Raw genomic sequence first — 18,766 nt, forward strand, 5'->3', positions numbered from 1 at the left:
TGGCTTCAATAATTCATCTCGAACCAACTCTCATCCCTCGTCTCGTCCCTCGTCTCGTCCGTCCTCCTTATCAAAGGACGCGGTGTCGCCGGGAGATAGCGGTTCCGCCCAAAGTCGTGTTCCCGCAAAATCGTTTCCGCTTTGCGTTTATTTGCTTATTAGATTCCGTCGTGGAAAACAGCATGCCAGCTAGCTTGTCTTCGGCTAGCGTCTCTGTAGCCTGCTGAGTAACAAAACGCTCGGTGGAACTTCTGGAAATTGCTTTGAATTCGATTTCTTTGGTTCGGGATCTAATACCGGGCGGGGTGTCCGATTCGGCCAGCAGGTGGTGCTCACAGTTTCTTGCTCTAATTAATTTGAAATAGCCTCATATTGTGTCGAGCATTTATCATGATAGAATGGTAAATGCTAGATGGTCTGCATTTATATAGTGCGTCTCAAAGCGCTTTACAATGTGCTTCACACTTACCCATTCAGACACACACTCACACACCAATAGGGAGTCAGTCTCCCAACGTTTTGAGGATAATCAAGATGCTAAATGGTCTCCATTTATATAGCGCTTCTCAAGTCACTGATGACCTCTCGAAGCGCTTTACAATGTGCTTCACACTTACCCATTCAGACACACACTCACACACCAATAGGGAGTCAGCCTACAAATGTTTTGAGGATAATCAAGATGCTAAATGGTAAATGGTCTGCATTTCTATAGCGCTCTTCAAGTCAATAAACCTCTCAAAGCGCTTTACAATGGGTTTCACACCTACCCATTCACACACATACACACACGCACACTCACACACCAATAGGGAGTCAGCCTCCAAATGTTTTGAGTATAATCAAGATGCTAATTGGTAAATGGTCTGCATTGATATAGCGCTTTTCAAGTCAATGATTACCTCTTGAAGCGCTTTACAAAGGGCTTCACACTTACCCATTCAGACACACACTCACACACCAATAGAGAGTCAGCCTCCAAACGTTTTGAGGATAATCAAGATGCTAAACTGTAAATGGTCTCCATTTATATAGCACTTCTTAAGTCACTGATGACCTCTCGAAGTGCTTTACAATGTGCTTCACACTTACCCATACACACACACACTAACACACCAATAGCGGCGTCAGCCATGCAAGGCACCTACCTGCTTATCGAGGCAGTAAGGGTTCAGTGTCTTGCCCTAGGACAAGCTGACATTTAACTTGGGTTAAGACAAATAAGAAAATAAATAATGAAAAAAGAATAAAAAAATGAGAAATATGTCTAATAAGAAATAAGACCAAAAGTAAAACTCAAGAAAAAAGGAAAATAAAATCAAAATTAAAAAGAGAGAAAACTGCGTTTTTTTTGTTCATTTTGTGTCTTTTTTCCCCTAAATTGCTTTTTTCATTTTTTCCCATTTTTCTTTTTTTTCCCCATTTTCCTTTTTTTGGTTGCATTCTTTATCCCTACTTAATTCGCTTCTCATCTCATCTCATCTCATTAGCTGCACCGCTTATCCTCAGTAGGGTCGCGGGGGTGCTGGAGCCCATCCCAGCAATTATCGGGCAGTGGGCAGGGGACACCCTGAACTGGTGGCCAGCCAATCGCAGGGCACAGGGACTGACAACTCGCTCGCTCATTCACACCTAGGGACAATTTGGATCGGCCAATTCACCTGAAATGCATGTTTTTTGGAACGCGGGAGGAAACCGGAGCGCCCGGAGGAAACCCACGCAAGCACGGGGAGAACATGCAAACTCCGCACAGGACATCTGGAGCTGGATTTGAACCCACGACAGGTTCCCATGACATGAACTGTGCCGCACAAGCGCTAACCACTGCGCCGCCGTGCTGGTTCGAATGAGTTATCTGACTCCATTAACCAGACACGACCTACAATCATCCAACAATCGTTTCTTGAGAGAAAATAACAAGGAAGGCCGACATTTCCACACGGGGGCGGATTTTTATTTTTCCTAACAGCAGAGTGTAAACAGGAGACGGCCCCCATCCGAGTTGCCCAGGATCATTTATACATTTTAACAAACAAATTCAAAGACCTCCCACCATTCCCCAGTTTGCTATGTGTCATCTGCAACGAACTTTAGCTTTCTCCTATTGGCCATCTTCTCCCCGCATGATGGTGTCCCGGCTCCTCCCATGGACGGGCCCCACAATCTCACACTGCAATCCCAGAAGTTGTTATCAGAAGTACGTCTCGTCCTTTAAACAACATCTGCCACCACTTATACATTTCACAGCCTGCCCTGACCTTTCATTGTACATTGAACTATAGCCTAGTCGGTGTTAGGGAAAAAAACTATTAAAAATGTAGCGTTTACCAAATTGTTAACCAAACATAAACTTCATTCACCCAACAATGCATGCTCGTTTCTTAATGGAAAAGGTACAAGAGACGGGCATTTTCACACGGGGGCACATTGATTTTCTTAAAGTATTTAACTAAGTGAATTCCATCGAATTAGCCGAATTTGTGCCGCTCTTCATCGAGCCTCCCTCTCACGATCGATCTTCTGTCTTCTATCTTCTGAAGTTCTGTCTTTTGAAGTTCTTTTCACAAGCTGGGGCGTCGGCTCCTCCCATGGGGCGTGCCGACTCCTCCCATGGGGTGGGTCAGGTGCCAGCTTCACCCTCTCCTCGCCGAAAGGCGTCGCGCTGTCTAAAGAAAACTCATATCAGCAAAGCGCTTCTCAAAACAATGCCGACGTCCTTGTGCGTCTGGCTTTCTCTTGCGTCAGGGAAGGCTGATTACCATATCAGCCCATGTCCCAGTTCCTGCTGTTTCCTGCTAACATCATCCTTGTCTAGGCCGCATTGACCTTAAGCCTTTTCCGTGAAAAATCTTCATTGCATTCAATAAATGGAACTTGTATAAAATTGTATAAAATCCTTTATAGTCAAATAAATAAAATATAAAATACTTCGTCAGTGAATATCTTTATTGCATTAAACTCAATACATGTAACTTGTAGTCAATCGTATAAAATCCTTGACAAACTATGTTTTATTTACATGACAAGGAAAATTGAATAACAGAAAGAATAAACAAATTATTGGCGCAAGCACTGGAGTTGTCGGCAAGTCGATAATCAACTCTTTTAAAGTATTTTTCTAGAATATTCGGCCAAAACACCAAAGAGAGGGGTAGTTGCGTTATCTGTTCTAGCGTACCTTTGAGAAGAAAGGGAGGCTTTGCGGTCTCGCTCCGAAAACACGGACGTTATGGGGTTATTTTTCCAATATCAAGTCCCGAGAAAGTCTTTTCCTCGCCGGCGTCGTGAAAGGAAGAGAAAAAGGTGGCAGTTATTCCGGCGAGCGTGGGCGAGCGCCGATTCGCGAGCGCCCATTTTGTTTTGTTTCGCGAGCTGACAGAATCGGCACAGGCTTAGAATAGCTTCGCTCGCTGCCTCTTTAGGAACTCTTTTCTTCTTCTTATTGTTGTTCTGTCTTTGGTTGACGTGTTGTGCGGGGGCACCTTTCTTATTGGGGGAGGGGGCCAGGTTAAAATGTCAGGGGGAGCGTTTTATCCCGCAGGTTTTGAATTATATCTGCATAGAAGGAGTGCCTTTTTCCTCGATTTTTACAATTTTGCAGGATAAAGATTTTAATTGGATTTAAGCGTGATATATATATACTGTAAAAATAAAATCGGGGGGCACGAGGACTGTTAGGAATTAAATATTAAAATGTACAGTTTACCAAAATGTTCGAATTACCGTATTTTCCGCACTACAAGGCGCACCTAAAAGGCTTTATTTTTTTCAAAAGCTGACCATGCGCCTTATAATACAGTGCGCCTTATGTATGGCTCAATATTAAGTCGCAAAGTCTTCCAACTAACTTGCAGCCGCCGACTCGATTTTCCCCCGAACGTGAAGTTGTCCGCGGTGTCTGCTGGGATTTATTTACCGGCGTTTCATTGGCTAACCCATGTGTCAATCATCATTTGAATGGATCACTATTGGCTAAAGTTATTCGGAGGTCAAGGGGCGGATCCTTTTTATCATTTACAGGCTGGCATTGGCTTAAACGGCAAAACAAAGCCTGCAATTGGCCGAAAAAGATGTGTCAATCATTAGTTGAATCGATCACTATTGGCTAAAGTTATTCGGAGGTCAAGGGGCAGATCCTTTTTATCATTTACAGGCTGGCATTGGCTTAAACTGCAAAACAAAGCCTGCAATTGGCCGAAAAAGATGAATGCGTATAACAGGTGGTTTGACGGCATACAGAAAGCATTTTTTTACTATTCTGTATTTGTAAATATTTTATTCTCCTGGATTTACTAAACTCACGGATATAAGAGGACCACAGCTGCACATTATTATTAAACACAACGACTTTGGTGAGCTACTCCGGCTATATATTTTCCCAGTATCTTGTTTCAGACTGAACTCGATGTTTCTGTGATAAGCGGTGCAGATAATAGATGGAATGGAGTGTCTATTTTTAAATTCAACTCAATTCCAAGTGTTTATTGTCATATGCACAGTAAAGTTGCGAGCGAATAAGAAAATAGAAACTAAGGAATGGTTGGCATTTCTTGAATCTCAAGACTTTAACCTTCCGAATGATGGAACGATGCATTTAAGTGACATCGTACGGACACTGCATCCGCACGTGTTCTCGACACGTATTTGCGTCTTTGCAAGCTTTGGGAATGTTAAGGGGGTAATAAGTTGGACTGAACTATCTGACTGTTTTGTCCACGTTCCCATTGTAGCGCCTTATAATCCGGTGCGCCTTATGTATGGAAAACATAGGACCAAAAACTATTTTTTCGAGGTGCGCCCTATAACCCGCTGCGCCTTATAGTGCGGAAAATACAGTAGTTATCTGACTCCATTAACCAAACACAACCTAGATTCACCCAACAATGCGTGCTCGTTTCTTGATGGAAAAGATGGACAAGAGACCGGCATTTCCACACGGGGGCAGTTTTAATTTTTTAAACAATTGAACTAAGTGAACTCCATCGAATATGGCCGAATTAGTGTCGCTTGAGTCTCGTTCAAGCCTCCTCTCCCGATCTTTTGCTTCTTTCTCTCTCGGCCCACGTTTTTTCCGCAAGCTGGTGTGCCGGCTCCTCCCATGGGCGTGCCAGGAAAGGACCCACGTGTGCTCCACGGCTCCACCACCTCGCCTCGATGTCTGTAAAAACTCAAAATAACTTCTCCAAACAATGCCTGCCTTCCTAATATAACTAAGTGAACTCCATCGAATATGGCCGAATTAGCCAAATAAGTGTCGCTCGAGTCTCTGTCAAGCCTCCTCTCTCGATCTTCCGCCTTTCTTTTCCTCGGCCCACGTCTGGTGTGCCGGCTCCTCCCATGGGTGTGCCAGGGAATCCCCCACATGGGCCCCACCATGTCGGAGAAGAGCGTCCCACGTCTGGACCAAACAAAACAACTTCTCCAAACAATGCCTGCCGTCCTGCGTCAGAGTCCTGTTATCAACAGAACTAGACAAAACATTCCGCATTCGGATCAGCGTGACCTGTCTTTGAACTTAAGCCTACTCGGTGAAAGTCTTCATTGCACTCGATGAATGTGGATTGCCGCGATTGACGTGGATGGATGGTGTTAAAGTGCACTGCAGGAAAGAGGTCTAAATATAATGGAAGCTAGAGCTCTTGTTGGTGATAGAAAGGAGTGGAGAGGTGTTGTGAAAGGATAGTGGGATTGTAGACGCGTTCTTAAGGATGGGCTGGGCACCCGTATGATGCGGCAGGGGTAAACCAGTGAAAACTGTCGGGCCCTGTTGGTGAACAAAAGAGTGTTTTGTGTCACCCTGACCCGATTAACATGGCCGCTTTCTGGTGTCCCGTTTCATCTGGAGGGACGCAAGCATGACCAACTTGGGTGCCGAGGTGCCTAACTCGTTCGGGTGTTTGGGCATTTTGGTTGGCCGTGGTCCAAAAATTTGTGTGTGGTTGTTTTTTTCTATTTATTTTCCTTTAATTGTCTTTGTTATTGTATGTGTGTGTCTTGCTGTCGGTCACTCCTCTTGAGGGATATGACCAAGGTAGATAGATAGATAGTATTTAATCGTATAAAATCCTTTATAGTAAAATGTATAAAATTCTTCAATACATCATACATTGTATTTGTTATATTGTTCTCTACTTCTGCCGTAATTAACATATTGTGCAGAGGTCTGGGGCAATCATTACAAAAGTTCCCTTTTTATCCTCCAAAAACGTGCAATTAGAACCATACACAGGGTAGGATATCGGGATCATACTCATATTTTATTCCTGCAGTCCAAATGATTAAAATTGGATGATTGAGTAAAAGTTTTGTATTAAATGTAATTTGTATTCAATCGTGTAAAATCCTTTATAGTCAAATGAATACAAAAAAGGACAATTCAAGGCATGTTAAGACATGACCAAGCACTAACTAAACAAAACATGAAAGGAAGTCAACGTGGTGTACATAGTCAAAACTAAAAAAAACATGAAAGGAATAAGAAATCAGGGTATTTAAGGACACTGTTGGGCTTGAACTAAATTAAAACATGAAAAAAGGACAATTCAAGGCATGTTAAGACATGACCAAGCACTAACTAAACAAAACATGAAAGAAAGTCTACGTTGTGTACATAGTCAAAACTAAAATAAAAAAACATGAAAGGAATAAGATAAATCAGGGTATTTAAGGACACTGTTGGGCTCAAACTAAAAACATGAAAAATGGACAATTCAAGGCATGTTTAGACATGACCAAGCACTAACTGAACAAAACATGGAAGAAAGACAAGGTAATATACCCTGGAAGTTCTCATTCTTCCTGTTTTCTTTCAGACACGGCGTACGTCCGCGTGCTAATCAGCGACGTGAACGACAACAAGCCGTCCTTCGCGCAGACGTCCTACGAGGTGGACGTGGACGAGGACGCCGACGTGGGAATGGTCATCCTCACCGTCAGCGCCAACGACGGAGACGAAGGTCCCAAGTTTCCATTTTTCCCGCCAACGTTTCGATAAATGATTTCCCATAATACAGTGTTTCATGAGGAGCTGCCTTAAAACGTGCGGTGTCCGTAGCCGGTTCTATCGCTGTATTTAACAATACATAAGGCGCACTACACGATCAGGGCCCTCTGCTGTGTTAGGGAAAAAAACTATATCACAAATGTAGCGTTTACCAAATTGTTCAAATGAGTTATCTGACTCCATTAACTAAACACAAACTTTATTCTCCTAACAATGCATGCTCTTTTCTTAATTTTAGGGAAACATAGTGACAAGAGACAGGCTTTTCCACACGGGGGCAGATTTATTTTATTAAAGTATTTATTAAGTGAATTCCATCGAATTTTGCCGAATTATTGTCGAATTAGTCTAATTAGTCTTAGTCAGGCCTCCCATCTCTCGTCGCTGCTCCCGTCTCTTTTCCGTCTTCCGTCTTTTTGACACGTCGGGGCATTGGCCACCCCCCATGGGCGAGCTGACTCCTCCCCTGGCCAACTCCTCATGTGGCCTCCACCTCGTCGCCACCTCCTCGCCGAAAGGCGCCGCCATGTCTAAGAAACTCGCAACAATAATGCTTATCAGAACACTTGTCTCCTTTTCCCGCGTCAACCCTTGCTGTCCTTGGGTTTGAACATCATTCTTGTCTAGGTCACACTGACCCTAAGCCTTCCCTGTGAAAAATCCTCACTCCATTCAACAAATGTAATTTGTATTATATGAAATCCCTTATAGTCAAATCAATAAAATAAAAATTCCTTCAGCTGCAACCGCGTTCCAACAACGCAGACAGGTATACAAGTGTGCGTATTTAAAAATGCAACAAAAGCAAAACTGATTTTTGGTGTAGTTGGTGCATTACAAAGAAAAACACACGGATATATACATATATATATATATATATATATATATATATATATATATATATATATATATATATATATATATATATATTTTTAGTGGCTTTGCAAAACAACTTGTCACATTTTTTACCAGTAATTCATAAATTAACTGACAAAATCCTCGTCCTCTGTTTCTGACCAGAAGTTTCGCAAAATTTCTATTAAAATATTTTCTTTCCGTGCCGTGCGGCTCCTCGGAAATGATGCCGATTTTTCTCGAACAAAGCTTCCTCCAGATACGTTAACCCAAGTGTCAACAATCCAGACTTTGGATTCAAATCGGCTGAACATTTCTGCCCTTGGTGGGAAAACGACACCGTTTCACAAAACGGAAGCACAGAGACGATGACTTGAACTTTTAAATTGCTGGATGCGCTATGGGGTTAGCATCCATGACTACTTCCGCAAACACTGCATTGCGTGTGACGACGTGTGTCCTCATCTGCTTGAGGAAACTTGTAGCAAACACAGAAGAAAGTCACCAAAGATGGATAGTGTTGTGGATTAACTGTAAATCAGCAGCCTGGTGTGCAGACATCTGGCAGGATGTTCTTGCAGGGAGTCATGAGATACTGTACAAGAAGTCACAAGTTGCCGACTGAGCGAGTCGGGGCCGGAAAAACATTTTCGATTCCGAGAAAAACCTCACGAGATGTTTTTCAGCACAGTATAACGCCCAGCGTTTCTTGAACGAACTCCGAACGTGGGTTGATACGTTCCCTTTTTGCCATACCTCCGTCTCTGCGTATATCGATCTCATCTCCAAAAATAGAAGTTTGAACGATCTCACGAAAACATCGGATATCACCCAAAATCGGTGTGAATCTTGACTCGGGCCGAGACTCGAACCTGTGACCTCTCGGTTTCGGGAGCGGACGCCCAACCCTAATGCCACCGATCTTGTCCACCTCCGTCGCCATACATGACGCACAGGGCGCACCCGCAATTCCTAAAAATACGGTCAATTATATTTGCCCGAAAGCGGCTGCCATTTTGGATGGAGGGAGTGAGGAGGAGAGATGAAGAGCGAAATAGGAAGTGGGAAGGCAAAATAGAGAGACAAGAGAAAGAGACGGATAAAAAAAAACAGAGTAAGAAAAAGAGATGGATAGGAAGAAGAGGGAGAGGGATAGAGAGAGACAGAGTGGGCGAGAGAACAAAAGAAAAGAGATAGGTGTGGACCAAGGGTCTCCAACATGGTCCCCCTTAAGGACAGTTGAAGTGCCCGCGAAGCTGTTCTGAAAATAGCACGCATGCTGGGTCATTGTAATTTTCTAGTATTTTATTTTATTTTTTCAAATAAATCCGACTTGCTACTTATGTCATGATTACTGATGTGGAGCGGGTTCTGATTGGCTCCCTGTCACTATTTGAACCCGGTCCTGTTAGTACCCTGTTGTCAGTCCGTCTGCGAACCTCAGTGTATACTAGGCAAGCCTTTTTCGACCCTGACTCCCACCTATCCCGTTTTTAGTCCCGTCTGTCCCCGGCGACGACTCGTTTTGATCCTGACCACGTCTGCTCTCCCATCCTAGCTTACGACCTCTTTTTGTCCCCGACTACGTCTACTCTCTTGTTCTGGCTTACGGCTCGTTTCTGACCCCGACCATGCTCCCCCAGTCCTGGTTACTGACCAGTTTTCCGTCCCTGACACTGCCATCTCTCACTACAGAAGATCCAATTCCGTGTTCGGATCACAATTCGAACACCGGGTCCCGGGCGCAGCCCCTCCTCTTTCCTTCGATAAAACTTGGGTCCTGTTTCCGTTCTGGTTCTTGACAACTTATTTCTTTTTCTCTTTCTTTCTCTTTTCCTTACATTTTGTCTTTCTTTTTTTCTTTCCCTTTCTTTTCATGTCTTGCCTCTCTCTCTTAATATCCCTCCTTATATCCCTTTACTTTTCTCTTCTCATTCTATCTCATTTTCTCTCTCTCCCTTTTCCTTCTCTTTCTTACTCTCTTTCTCCCGTTTTATCTCTCCTTCTCTCCCTTTTCTTTTTCTTACTGTCTTTCTCCCCTTTTATCTCTTTTTCTCTCCCTTTTCTTCCTCTTTCTTACTGTCTTTCTCCCCTTGTATCTCTCCTTCTCTCCTTTTTATTTCTCTTTCTTACTCTTTCTCCCCTTTTATCTCTCCTTCTCTCCCTTTTCTTTCCTTTTCCTTACTGTCTTTCTCCCCTTTTATCTCTCTTTCTCTCCCTTTTCTTTCTCTTTCTTACTATCTTTCTCCCCTTTTATCTCTTTCTCTCCCTTTTCTTCCTCTTTCTTACTGTCTTCCTCCCCTTGTATCTCTCCTTCTCTCCCTTTTATTTCTCTTTCTTACTCTTTCTCCCCTTGTATCTCTCCTTCTCTCCCTTTTATTTCTCTTTCTTACTCTTTCTCCCCTCATATCTCTCCTTCTCTCCCTTTTCTTTCTCTTTCTTACTCTCTTTCTCCCGTTTTATCTCTCCTCTCCCTTTTCTTTCTCTTTCTCACTCTTTCTCCCCTTTTATCTCTCCTACTCTCCCTTTTCTTTCTCTTTCTTACTCTCTTTCTCCCCTTTTATCTCTCCTTCTCTTCCTTTCTCTTTCTCTCTTTCTCCCTCGTCTCTCTCTGACATTTTGGATTCACCCGTCCTGATGAAGCGTCCTTGCTCGTCACCGTTTTTTGTTTATTCCAAATGTTGGTTGACGCCATCCGCGGATGATCCGTGGCCGCCGATGAACTCGGAGGACTTTTCGGGACAAGGTTTTCATCCGAAAGGAAAAAAAAAGAAGGAAAAAAAAGGAAACGTCTAAAAATGAGAGTGGGTTGACTACATATACGATGCGGGGACGTGGCGTCCTTGACATATCTTGGCAGATCTTTATTGATAGAAAAGAAGAAGAACTGAGAGAGAAAAAGAGAGGGGGGGGAGAAAGAGAGAGAGAGAGAGAGAGATAGAAATGGAGAGGATATAATAGAGAGAAATAATAGAGAAAGACAGAGAAAGATAAGTTTAGAGAGATACATAAAGAGAAAGAAAAAAGAGACAGATAAACAGACAAATAGAGAGAGAGAGACCATCAGAGTCAGAAATGGATATATATACAGAAATACAGCGAGAGAGAGAGAGAGAGAGAGAGAGAGAGAGAGAGAGAGAGAGAGAGAGAGAGAGAGAGAGAGAGAGAGAGAGAGAGAGAGAGAGAGAGAGAGAGAGAGAGAGAGAGAGAGAGAGAGAGAGAGAGAGACCAGTAAGTTTAGAGATTATATGTAAAGAGTATAGAGAAACAAAGAGAGAGAGAGGGATATTTAGATGGAGAGAATAGGATGATAGTAATAAAAGAAGATAGAGAAAAATAAGTAAGAAGAAGAAACAGAGAGAGGGAGCGAGAGAGAAAGAGAAACACAAGGAGAGATAGAGGTAGGGTAAAAGAGAAAGAAAGAAAGAGTGATGTAGAAATGGAGAGGATATAATAGAGAAAGAGAAACATAAGTATAGAGAGATACATAAAGAGAAAGAAGAAATGAGACGGATAAACAGAGAGAGAGAGAGAGAGACGACAAGGCGAGGCAGGGAGAGACAGAAAGAGAGAGAGAGATAGAAAGAGTGATGTAGAAATGGAGAGGATATAATAGAAAGAAGGCAGAGATAGATAAGTTAAGAGAGATACATAAAAAGAGAAAAGAAGAAAAGAAACAGATAAACAAAGAGAGAGAGAGAGACAAGGCTAGGCAGAGAGAGAGACAGACAGACAGACAAGGATAGCCAAAGAGAGAGAGAGACAGACAACCAGTCAGAGATGGATAAATATACAGATAGACAGTGAGACATAAGAAGAAAGAGAGAGAGAGAGGCAGAGAGAGAGAGAGAGGGACCGAAAGAGCGAGAGAGATGGGAGCAAGAGAGAGAGACAGACAGAGACACAGAGAGATGGACAGACTGAGAGACTGAAAGAGAGAGAGAGAGATTTATCCATTCCATTATCAGCACTGCTTATCCTCAGTAGGGTCGCGGGGGTGCTGGAGCCCATCCCAGCTATCTTCGGGCAGTGGCCAGGGGGACACTCTGAACTGGCTGCCAGCCGATCGCAGGGCACATAGAGACAGACAACTCACTGGCGCATTCACCCCAATTCACCTGACATGCATGGCAAGGGGAGAACATGCAAACTCCACACAGGTTCGATCTCCTGACCTCAGAACTGTGCCGCACACGCGCTAACCGCTTCTCCGCCGTGCTGCCCGAGAGATCCATCCATTTTGCCAAAATGACATCAACGATCTTTTCCCATTATGCTATCTCCAAAACAATTCACCTTGATGCCGACCGCCGTCACTCTCAACTCGATCCGAATAAAGTGCCACCGCCCCAACCATTTTTTTTCCCTTCTTTTGAAACCATCAAAAGAAAGGAAAAGAAAAAGAAACGAGCGCTTTTGTCGGTATGCCGAGGCGACGTAGCATCCGAAGGCTAACGCGCTAACGACTCCCTCTCCTCCCGGGACGTCGTTACCGGTAAAATCGATACCGTTTCGGAGTGCCGGGCGAGTGAGTCTTCTTCTTTTCTCTTTTTTTTCTCCGCTCGTTTGTTTCTCGGCAAATAGCGGGAGGAAATTTTCTGCGTAAACAAGCGCCCGCTCGTTAAATGCCGACGCGAGCTCGCCGCTCGATACCGGCGCTTGGGAAAGCTCTCGATATAGCTCGGGCCCGTTTGCTTCCTTCTCTTCCGAAGAGCGACGACGCTGCACCCCGGAAAGGAAGCCCTTTTATGTCATCTCTAGGAATTACCCAGACCAATGTTCCCTGTCATTTTGGGTCTGAGCGTTCACACAAAGTTGGTGAGCAACGCTTGAAACAACAGTGAGCAACGGCAATCCCAAGTGTGGCAACTAAATCGTGAGCAAAACTTGACATCAAGTTCCATTTTGCTGAGTTTCCGGCAATGCAAAATGATTTTTCTCTTTTGAAAGAATTGACTCCTGTACGATGGGCTACAAACTTCGTTTGTTTTTACAATTCTTTCACAAGATTTCCATTTCTTTTTTTTCCTGGTATCTTTTGTCGCATAATACTAACATTTTGGGGGGCTTATTAAGTCGGTTGCACGATTTTAATTACCATTTTTTTAATGGAAGTTCAATGTTGGCAACAAGATTGACTTGATATCATTAGAAATGATTTGAATGCAACACAAACGTTTTCTACTTTTTCCCTGTTTTTTTCTTTTTTTTTTAATTCCTTTAAAAAAATCTCATTGTGTTCATTTTTTCCTAGCTGTTACTTTTTCTTTTTGATCTCTACTTACTTTTTTCCTTTGTTTCTTTATTTTCTGGCTTTTTTTCTGAATTTTTCCTTCTTTTTTCTCTTCCTTTTGTTTCTTTTTTTCTCAGCTTTTCACTACTTCTTCATTTTGGTATTTTTTTTCTTTTTTGTTCTATTCCCCCCCTTCCTTTAAGTCATTTTGTGCACAATTTTACATCATATTTGGTCGTGTAGGGATGAAAGAAGCAAAAACAACCCGATGAGCAGTTTGGGACCCGGTTCTTTTTAATGAGCCGAGCCGAAAAAGCCAGTTCTCAAAAAACTCTACTGACTTTACTCAACTTCGTGACTTGAAAATACCGCATTTAGAACACAGCGTCGGGGAAAGCCGTGTATTTTGACCTTCATGCACTGTATCTTTGACTTAATTCGCTTCTCATCTCATCTCATCTCATTAGCTGCACCGCTTATCCTAAGTAGGGTCGCGGGGGTGCTGGAGCCCATCCCAGCAATCATCGGGCAGTGGGCAGGGGACACCCTGAACTGGTTGCCAGCCAATCGCAGGGCACACAGAGACAGACAACTCGCTCGCCCGTTCACACCTAGGGACAATTTGGACCGGCCAATCCACCTGAAATGCATGTTTTTGGAACGTGGGAGGAAACCGGAGTGCCCGGAGGAAACCCACGCAAGCACGGGGAGAACATACAAACTCCGCACAGGAAGTCTGGAGCTGGATTTGAACCCACGCAGGAGGTTCCCAAGACATGAACTGTGCCGCACATGCGCTAACCACTGCGCCGCCGTGCTGCCCGATTGACTTGGTATCATTGGAAATTATTTGAATGCCTGTTTTTTTCTACTTTTTTAAAAATTCCTTTTAAAAAAATATCCTATTGTGTTTTTTTTTCCAAGCTGTTACTTTTTTCTTGATGTTTTTTTTGTTCTCTATTTCCGTTTTCCTTTCTTTTGTTTATCTTTCTTTTTTTCTGCCTTTTTTTTTCTGATTTTTTTTCTTGCTCTTTTTTTCTCTTCTCTGCTTTTGTTTCCTTTTTTCTAAGCTTTTCACTACTTTTTCATTTTGGTATTTTTTTCTTTTTTGTTCTATTCCCCCTTCCTTTAAGTCATTTTGTGCACAATTTTACATCATATTTGGTCATATTGGGATTAAAGAATTAAAAACAACCCGAAGAGCCGTTAAGGACCCGAAAGAGCCGATTCTTTTTAGTGAGCCGAGCCGAAGAAGTCTGTTCTCGAAAAACTCTACTGACTTTACTCAACTTAGTTCGACTTCGACATTGACTTCCAAATACCGCATTCAGAACACAGCGTGCATTTTTACCTTCATGCACTGTAACTTTGACCGAATTCGCTTCTTGATTAGCAATTTGGAGCCCTGATTTTTGTGAGCTGGCTAGATTTTCTTGTGCGCGGAATTTAGAGGGAACATTGACTCCGTTCTGGTCCTGACAGATTCTCTATCTATTGACTCGTCTTTTCTTCAGTCTGACTTTTTTTCAGGAGCTGGATTCCGACTTAATGATTTCAATATACATTTCTTAGAGTATTTTTATTTCTAACTAACTAGCGTTTGCAATTAGCTAAGCCGCTAATGTTTGCCACTTTTCGGAGGACACCTCGAGGGACGCGCCTAATCTCGATCTCAATCCCTTTTTCTTTTTTTCTCTTTTCTTTCTCTGTTTTTTTGTAATTGCGAGCGTGTACGGAATATCGGCCATTTACGGAAAAGCTCTCTATATCTATATCTATCTATCTATCTATCTATCTCTATCCCTCTCTCGCTCGATCTATCTATCTTTTTATCTATCTATCTATCTAGTAATCTATCTAGACATTTAGACATCTATCTATCTATCTAGACATCTATCTATCCCTCTCTCTATCTATCTATCTATCTATCTATCTATCTATCTATCTATCGTATCTATCTATCTATCTATCTCTATACATCTATCTCTCTCTATATCTCTCTCTATCTCTCTATCTATCTCTCTTTCTCTCTATCTCTATATCTATCTATCTATCTATCTATCTATCTATACATCTGTCTCTCTATCTGTCTCTCTTTCTCTCTCTATCTCTCTATCTATCTATCTATCTCTCTTTCTCTCTATCTCTATATCTATCTCTCTATCTATCTATCTATCTATCTATCTATCCCTCTCTCTATCTATCTATCTATCTATCTCTATATCTATCTATCGTATCTATCTATCTATCTATACATCTATCTCTCTCTATATCTCTATATCTCTCTATCTGTCTCTCTTTCTCTCTCTATCTATCTCTCTTTCTCTCTATCTCTATATCTATCTCTCTATCTCTCTATCTCTCTATCTCTCTATCTCTCTATCTCTCTATCTCTCTTTCTCTCTATCTCTCTTTCTCTCTATCTCTCTATCTATCTCTCTTTCTCTCTCTATCTCTCTATCTATCTCTCTTTCTCTCTATCTCTCTATCTCTCTATCTATCTCTCTTTCTCTCTATTTCTCTATCTTTCTCTATCTTTATATCTTTCTCTCCCCCTCTCTATCAGAAATACTACAACAATACAACAACAGTAATATTACAACAATAGTAAAGAAATACTACTGTGGAAATACCACAAACATAATACTGGTACAATGGAAATCCTTTAAAAATACTACAGAAATTCTACAAAATACTACGATGGACATTTTTCAAATATACCACTACAGGTTATACTATGAACGATAAATATTACTACTGAACTATTTCATCAGAAATACTACAAAAATACAACTGCAGTAATATTACAACAAAAAACACTACGATGGGAATACCACAATAATACTACTGTGGAAGTACTTCAAAGATACTTCTACAGAAATTCCACAAAAAAAAACTACTGCACTAATACTATACTACAAAAATACTACGACATAACTATTACACCAGAAATACTACAAAAATACAACTACAGTAACATTACAACAATACTAAAGAAATACTACTATGGAAATACTACAAACATAATACCGGTAGTATGGAAATACTTGAAAAATACTTTGACAGAAATTCTACAAAATTACCACTACAGTTACACTATGAAACAAAAATACTACTACAGAACTATTTCACCAGAAATACTACAAAAACACATCTACAATAACATTACAACAAAATACACTACAATGGGAATACCACAATAATACCTCTGTGGAGATACTCCTACAGAAATTCCACAAAATAACTACTACAGTAATACTATGAGACAAAAATATTACTACAGAACAATAACTAAAGAAATATAGCTAAAATAAAACTACAGTAATGTTAGATAAATACAATTATGGAAATACCACAAGAATACTACTATGAAAATACTTTGAAAATACTTCTCGAGACATTCTACAAAAAATACTATACTATACAATTACTACAACAGAACTATTACACTAGAAATACTACTTAAATACAACTACAGTAATATTAAAACAATACTACAAAAATACTACAATGGAAACACCACAAAAATACTTCTACAGACATTTTACAAAAATACCACTTCAGTAATACCATGAAACAAAAATACTACTACAGAACTATTAAGGCAGTATTACAACAAAAATACAACCACAGTAATACTACAAACATACTACAGATATACTGCAAAAATTCTACTATGGATATACCACAAAATACTAAAGAAATGCTACAGAATTTCTACAAAAATACCACTGCAAAAATACTATGAAACAAAAAATGCGATTACAGAACTATTAAGGCAGTATTACAACAAAAATACAACCACAGTAATACTACAAAAATACGACAGATATACTGCAAAAATTCTACAATGGAATTCCCACAAAATACTAAAGAAATGGTACCGAATTACTACAAAGATACCACTGCAATAATACTATGAAACAAAAATACGACTACAGAACTATTAAGGCAGTATTACAACAAAAATACAACCACAGTAATACTACAAAAATACTCCAGATATACTGCAAAAATTCTACTTTGGAATTCTCACAAAATACTAAAGAAATGGTACCGAATTACTACAAAGATACCACTGCAATAATACTATGAAACAAAAATACGACTACAGAACTATTAAGGCAGTATTACAACAAAAATACAACCACAGTAATACTACAAAAATACTCCAGATATACTGCAAAAATTCTACAATGGAATTCCCACAAAATACTAAAGAAATGGTACCGAATTACTACAAAGATACCACTGCAATAATACTATGAAACAAAAATACGACTACAGAACTATTAAGGCAGTATTACAACAAAAATACAACCACAGTAATACTACAAAAATACTCCAGATATACTGCAAAAATTCTACTATGGAATTCTCACAAAATACTAAAGAAATGGTACCGCATTACTACAAAGATACCACTGCAATAATACTATGAAACAAAAATACGACTACAGAACTATTAAGGTAGTAATACTACAAAAATACTCCAGATATACTGCAAAAATTCTACTATGGAATTCCCACAAAATACTAAAGAAATGGTACCGAATTACTACAAAAATACCACTGCAATAATACTATGAAACAAAAATACAACTCCAGAACTATTAAGGCAGTATTACAACAAAAATACAACCACAGTAATACTACAAAAATACGACAGATATACTGCAAAAATTCTACTATGGAATTCCCACAAAATACTAAAGAAATGGTACCGCATTACTACAAAGATACCACTGCAATAATACTATGAAACAAAAATACGACTACAGAACTATTAAGGCAGTAATACTACAAAAATACTCCAGATATACTGCAAAAATTCTACTATGGAATTCCCACAAAATACTAAAGAAATTGTACCGAATTACTACAAAAATACCACTGCAATAATACTATGAAACAAAAATACAACTCCAGAACTATTAAGGCAGTATTACAACAAAAATACAACCACAGTAATACTACAAAAATACGACAGATATACTGCAAAAATTCTACTATGGAATTCCCACAAAATACTAAAGAAATGGTACCGAATTACTACAAAGATACCAATGCAATAATACTATGAAACAAAAATACGACTACAGAACTATTAAGGCAGTAATACCACAAAAAATACAACCAAAGTAATACGACAAAAATACGACAGATATACTGCTAAAATTCTACAATGGAATTCCCACAAAATACTAAAGAAATGGTACCGAATTACTACAAAGATACCACTGCAGTAATACTATGAAACAAAAATACGACTACAGAACTATTAAGGCAGTAATACTACAAAAATACTCCAGATATACTGCAAAAATTCTACTATGGAATTCCCACAAAATACTAAAGAAATGGTACAAAATTACTACAAAAACACTACTGTGGAATTACTACAATATACTTTAAAAATACTACAGACAGATTAAAAATATACAAACTTGGATATAATCCAAAAGCACTAAAAATGAAAACTACAGTTACTTCGTATTCAATGTAGTTTTTCGAACAGGTACTTTTTCCAATATTTAGCTTTCATTTTGAGTATTTCAAAACGGCTTTTTAGACGGCTGTAATTTTTCTCCGAGAAGAGACGTCGAGGGACACGTCCGATCTCGATCACTTTTGCTTATTTTCCGGCTCGGCTAATTGCGAGCGTGTCCGGAATA

The 18,766-nt window shown here is 40.3% G+C and overlaps 1 protein-coding gene across 1 annotated transcript in view; it reads left to right on the forward strand.

The window, feature by feature from the left end:
- Positions 1-18,766, forward strand: part of LOC148366663 (neural-cadherin) — a 345,561-nt gene that overhangs the window by 176,643 nt on the left and 150,152 nt on the right. The window contains exon 16 of the mRNA XM_088333456.1: positions 6,813-6,956. Within this exon, the coding sequence (XP_088189582.1) occupies positions 6,813-6,956 (144 nt within the window). The remainder of the gene's footprint in view (positions 1-6,812; positions 6,957-18,766) is intronic.

Source organism: Urocampus carinirostris, chromosome 4, assembly GCF_059441175.1.
Source record: "Urocampus carinirostris isolate Australia breed hairy pipefish chromosome 4, RoL_Ucar_1.0, whole genome shotgun sequence".
Classification (NCBI taxonomy): Eukaryota; Metazoa; Chordata; class Actinopteri; order Syngnathiformes; family Syngnathidae; genus Urocampus; species Urocampus carinirostris.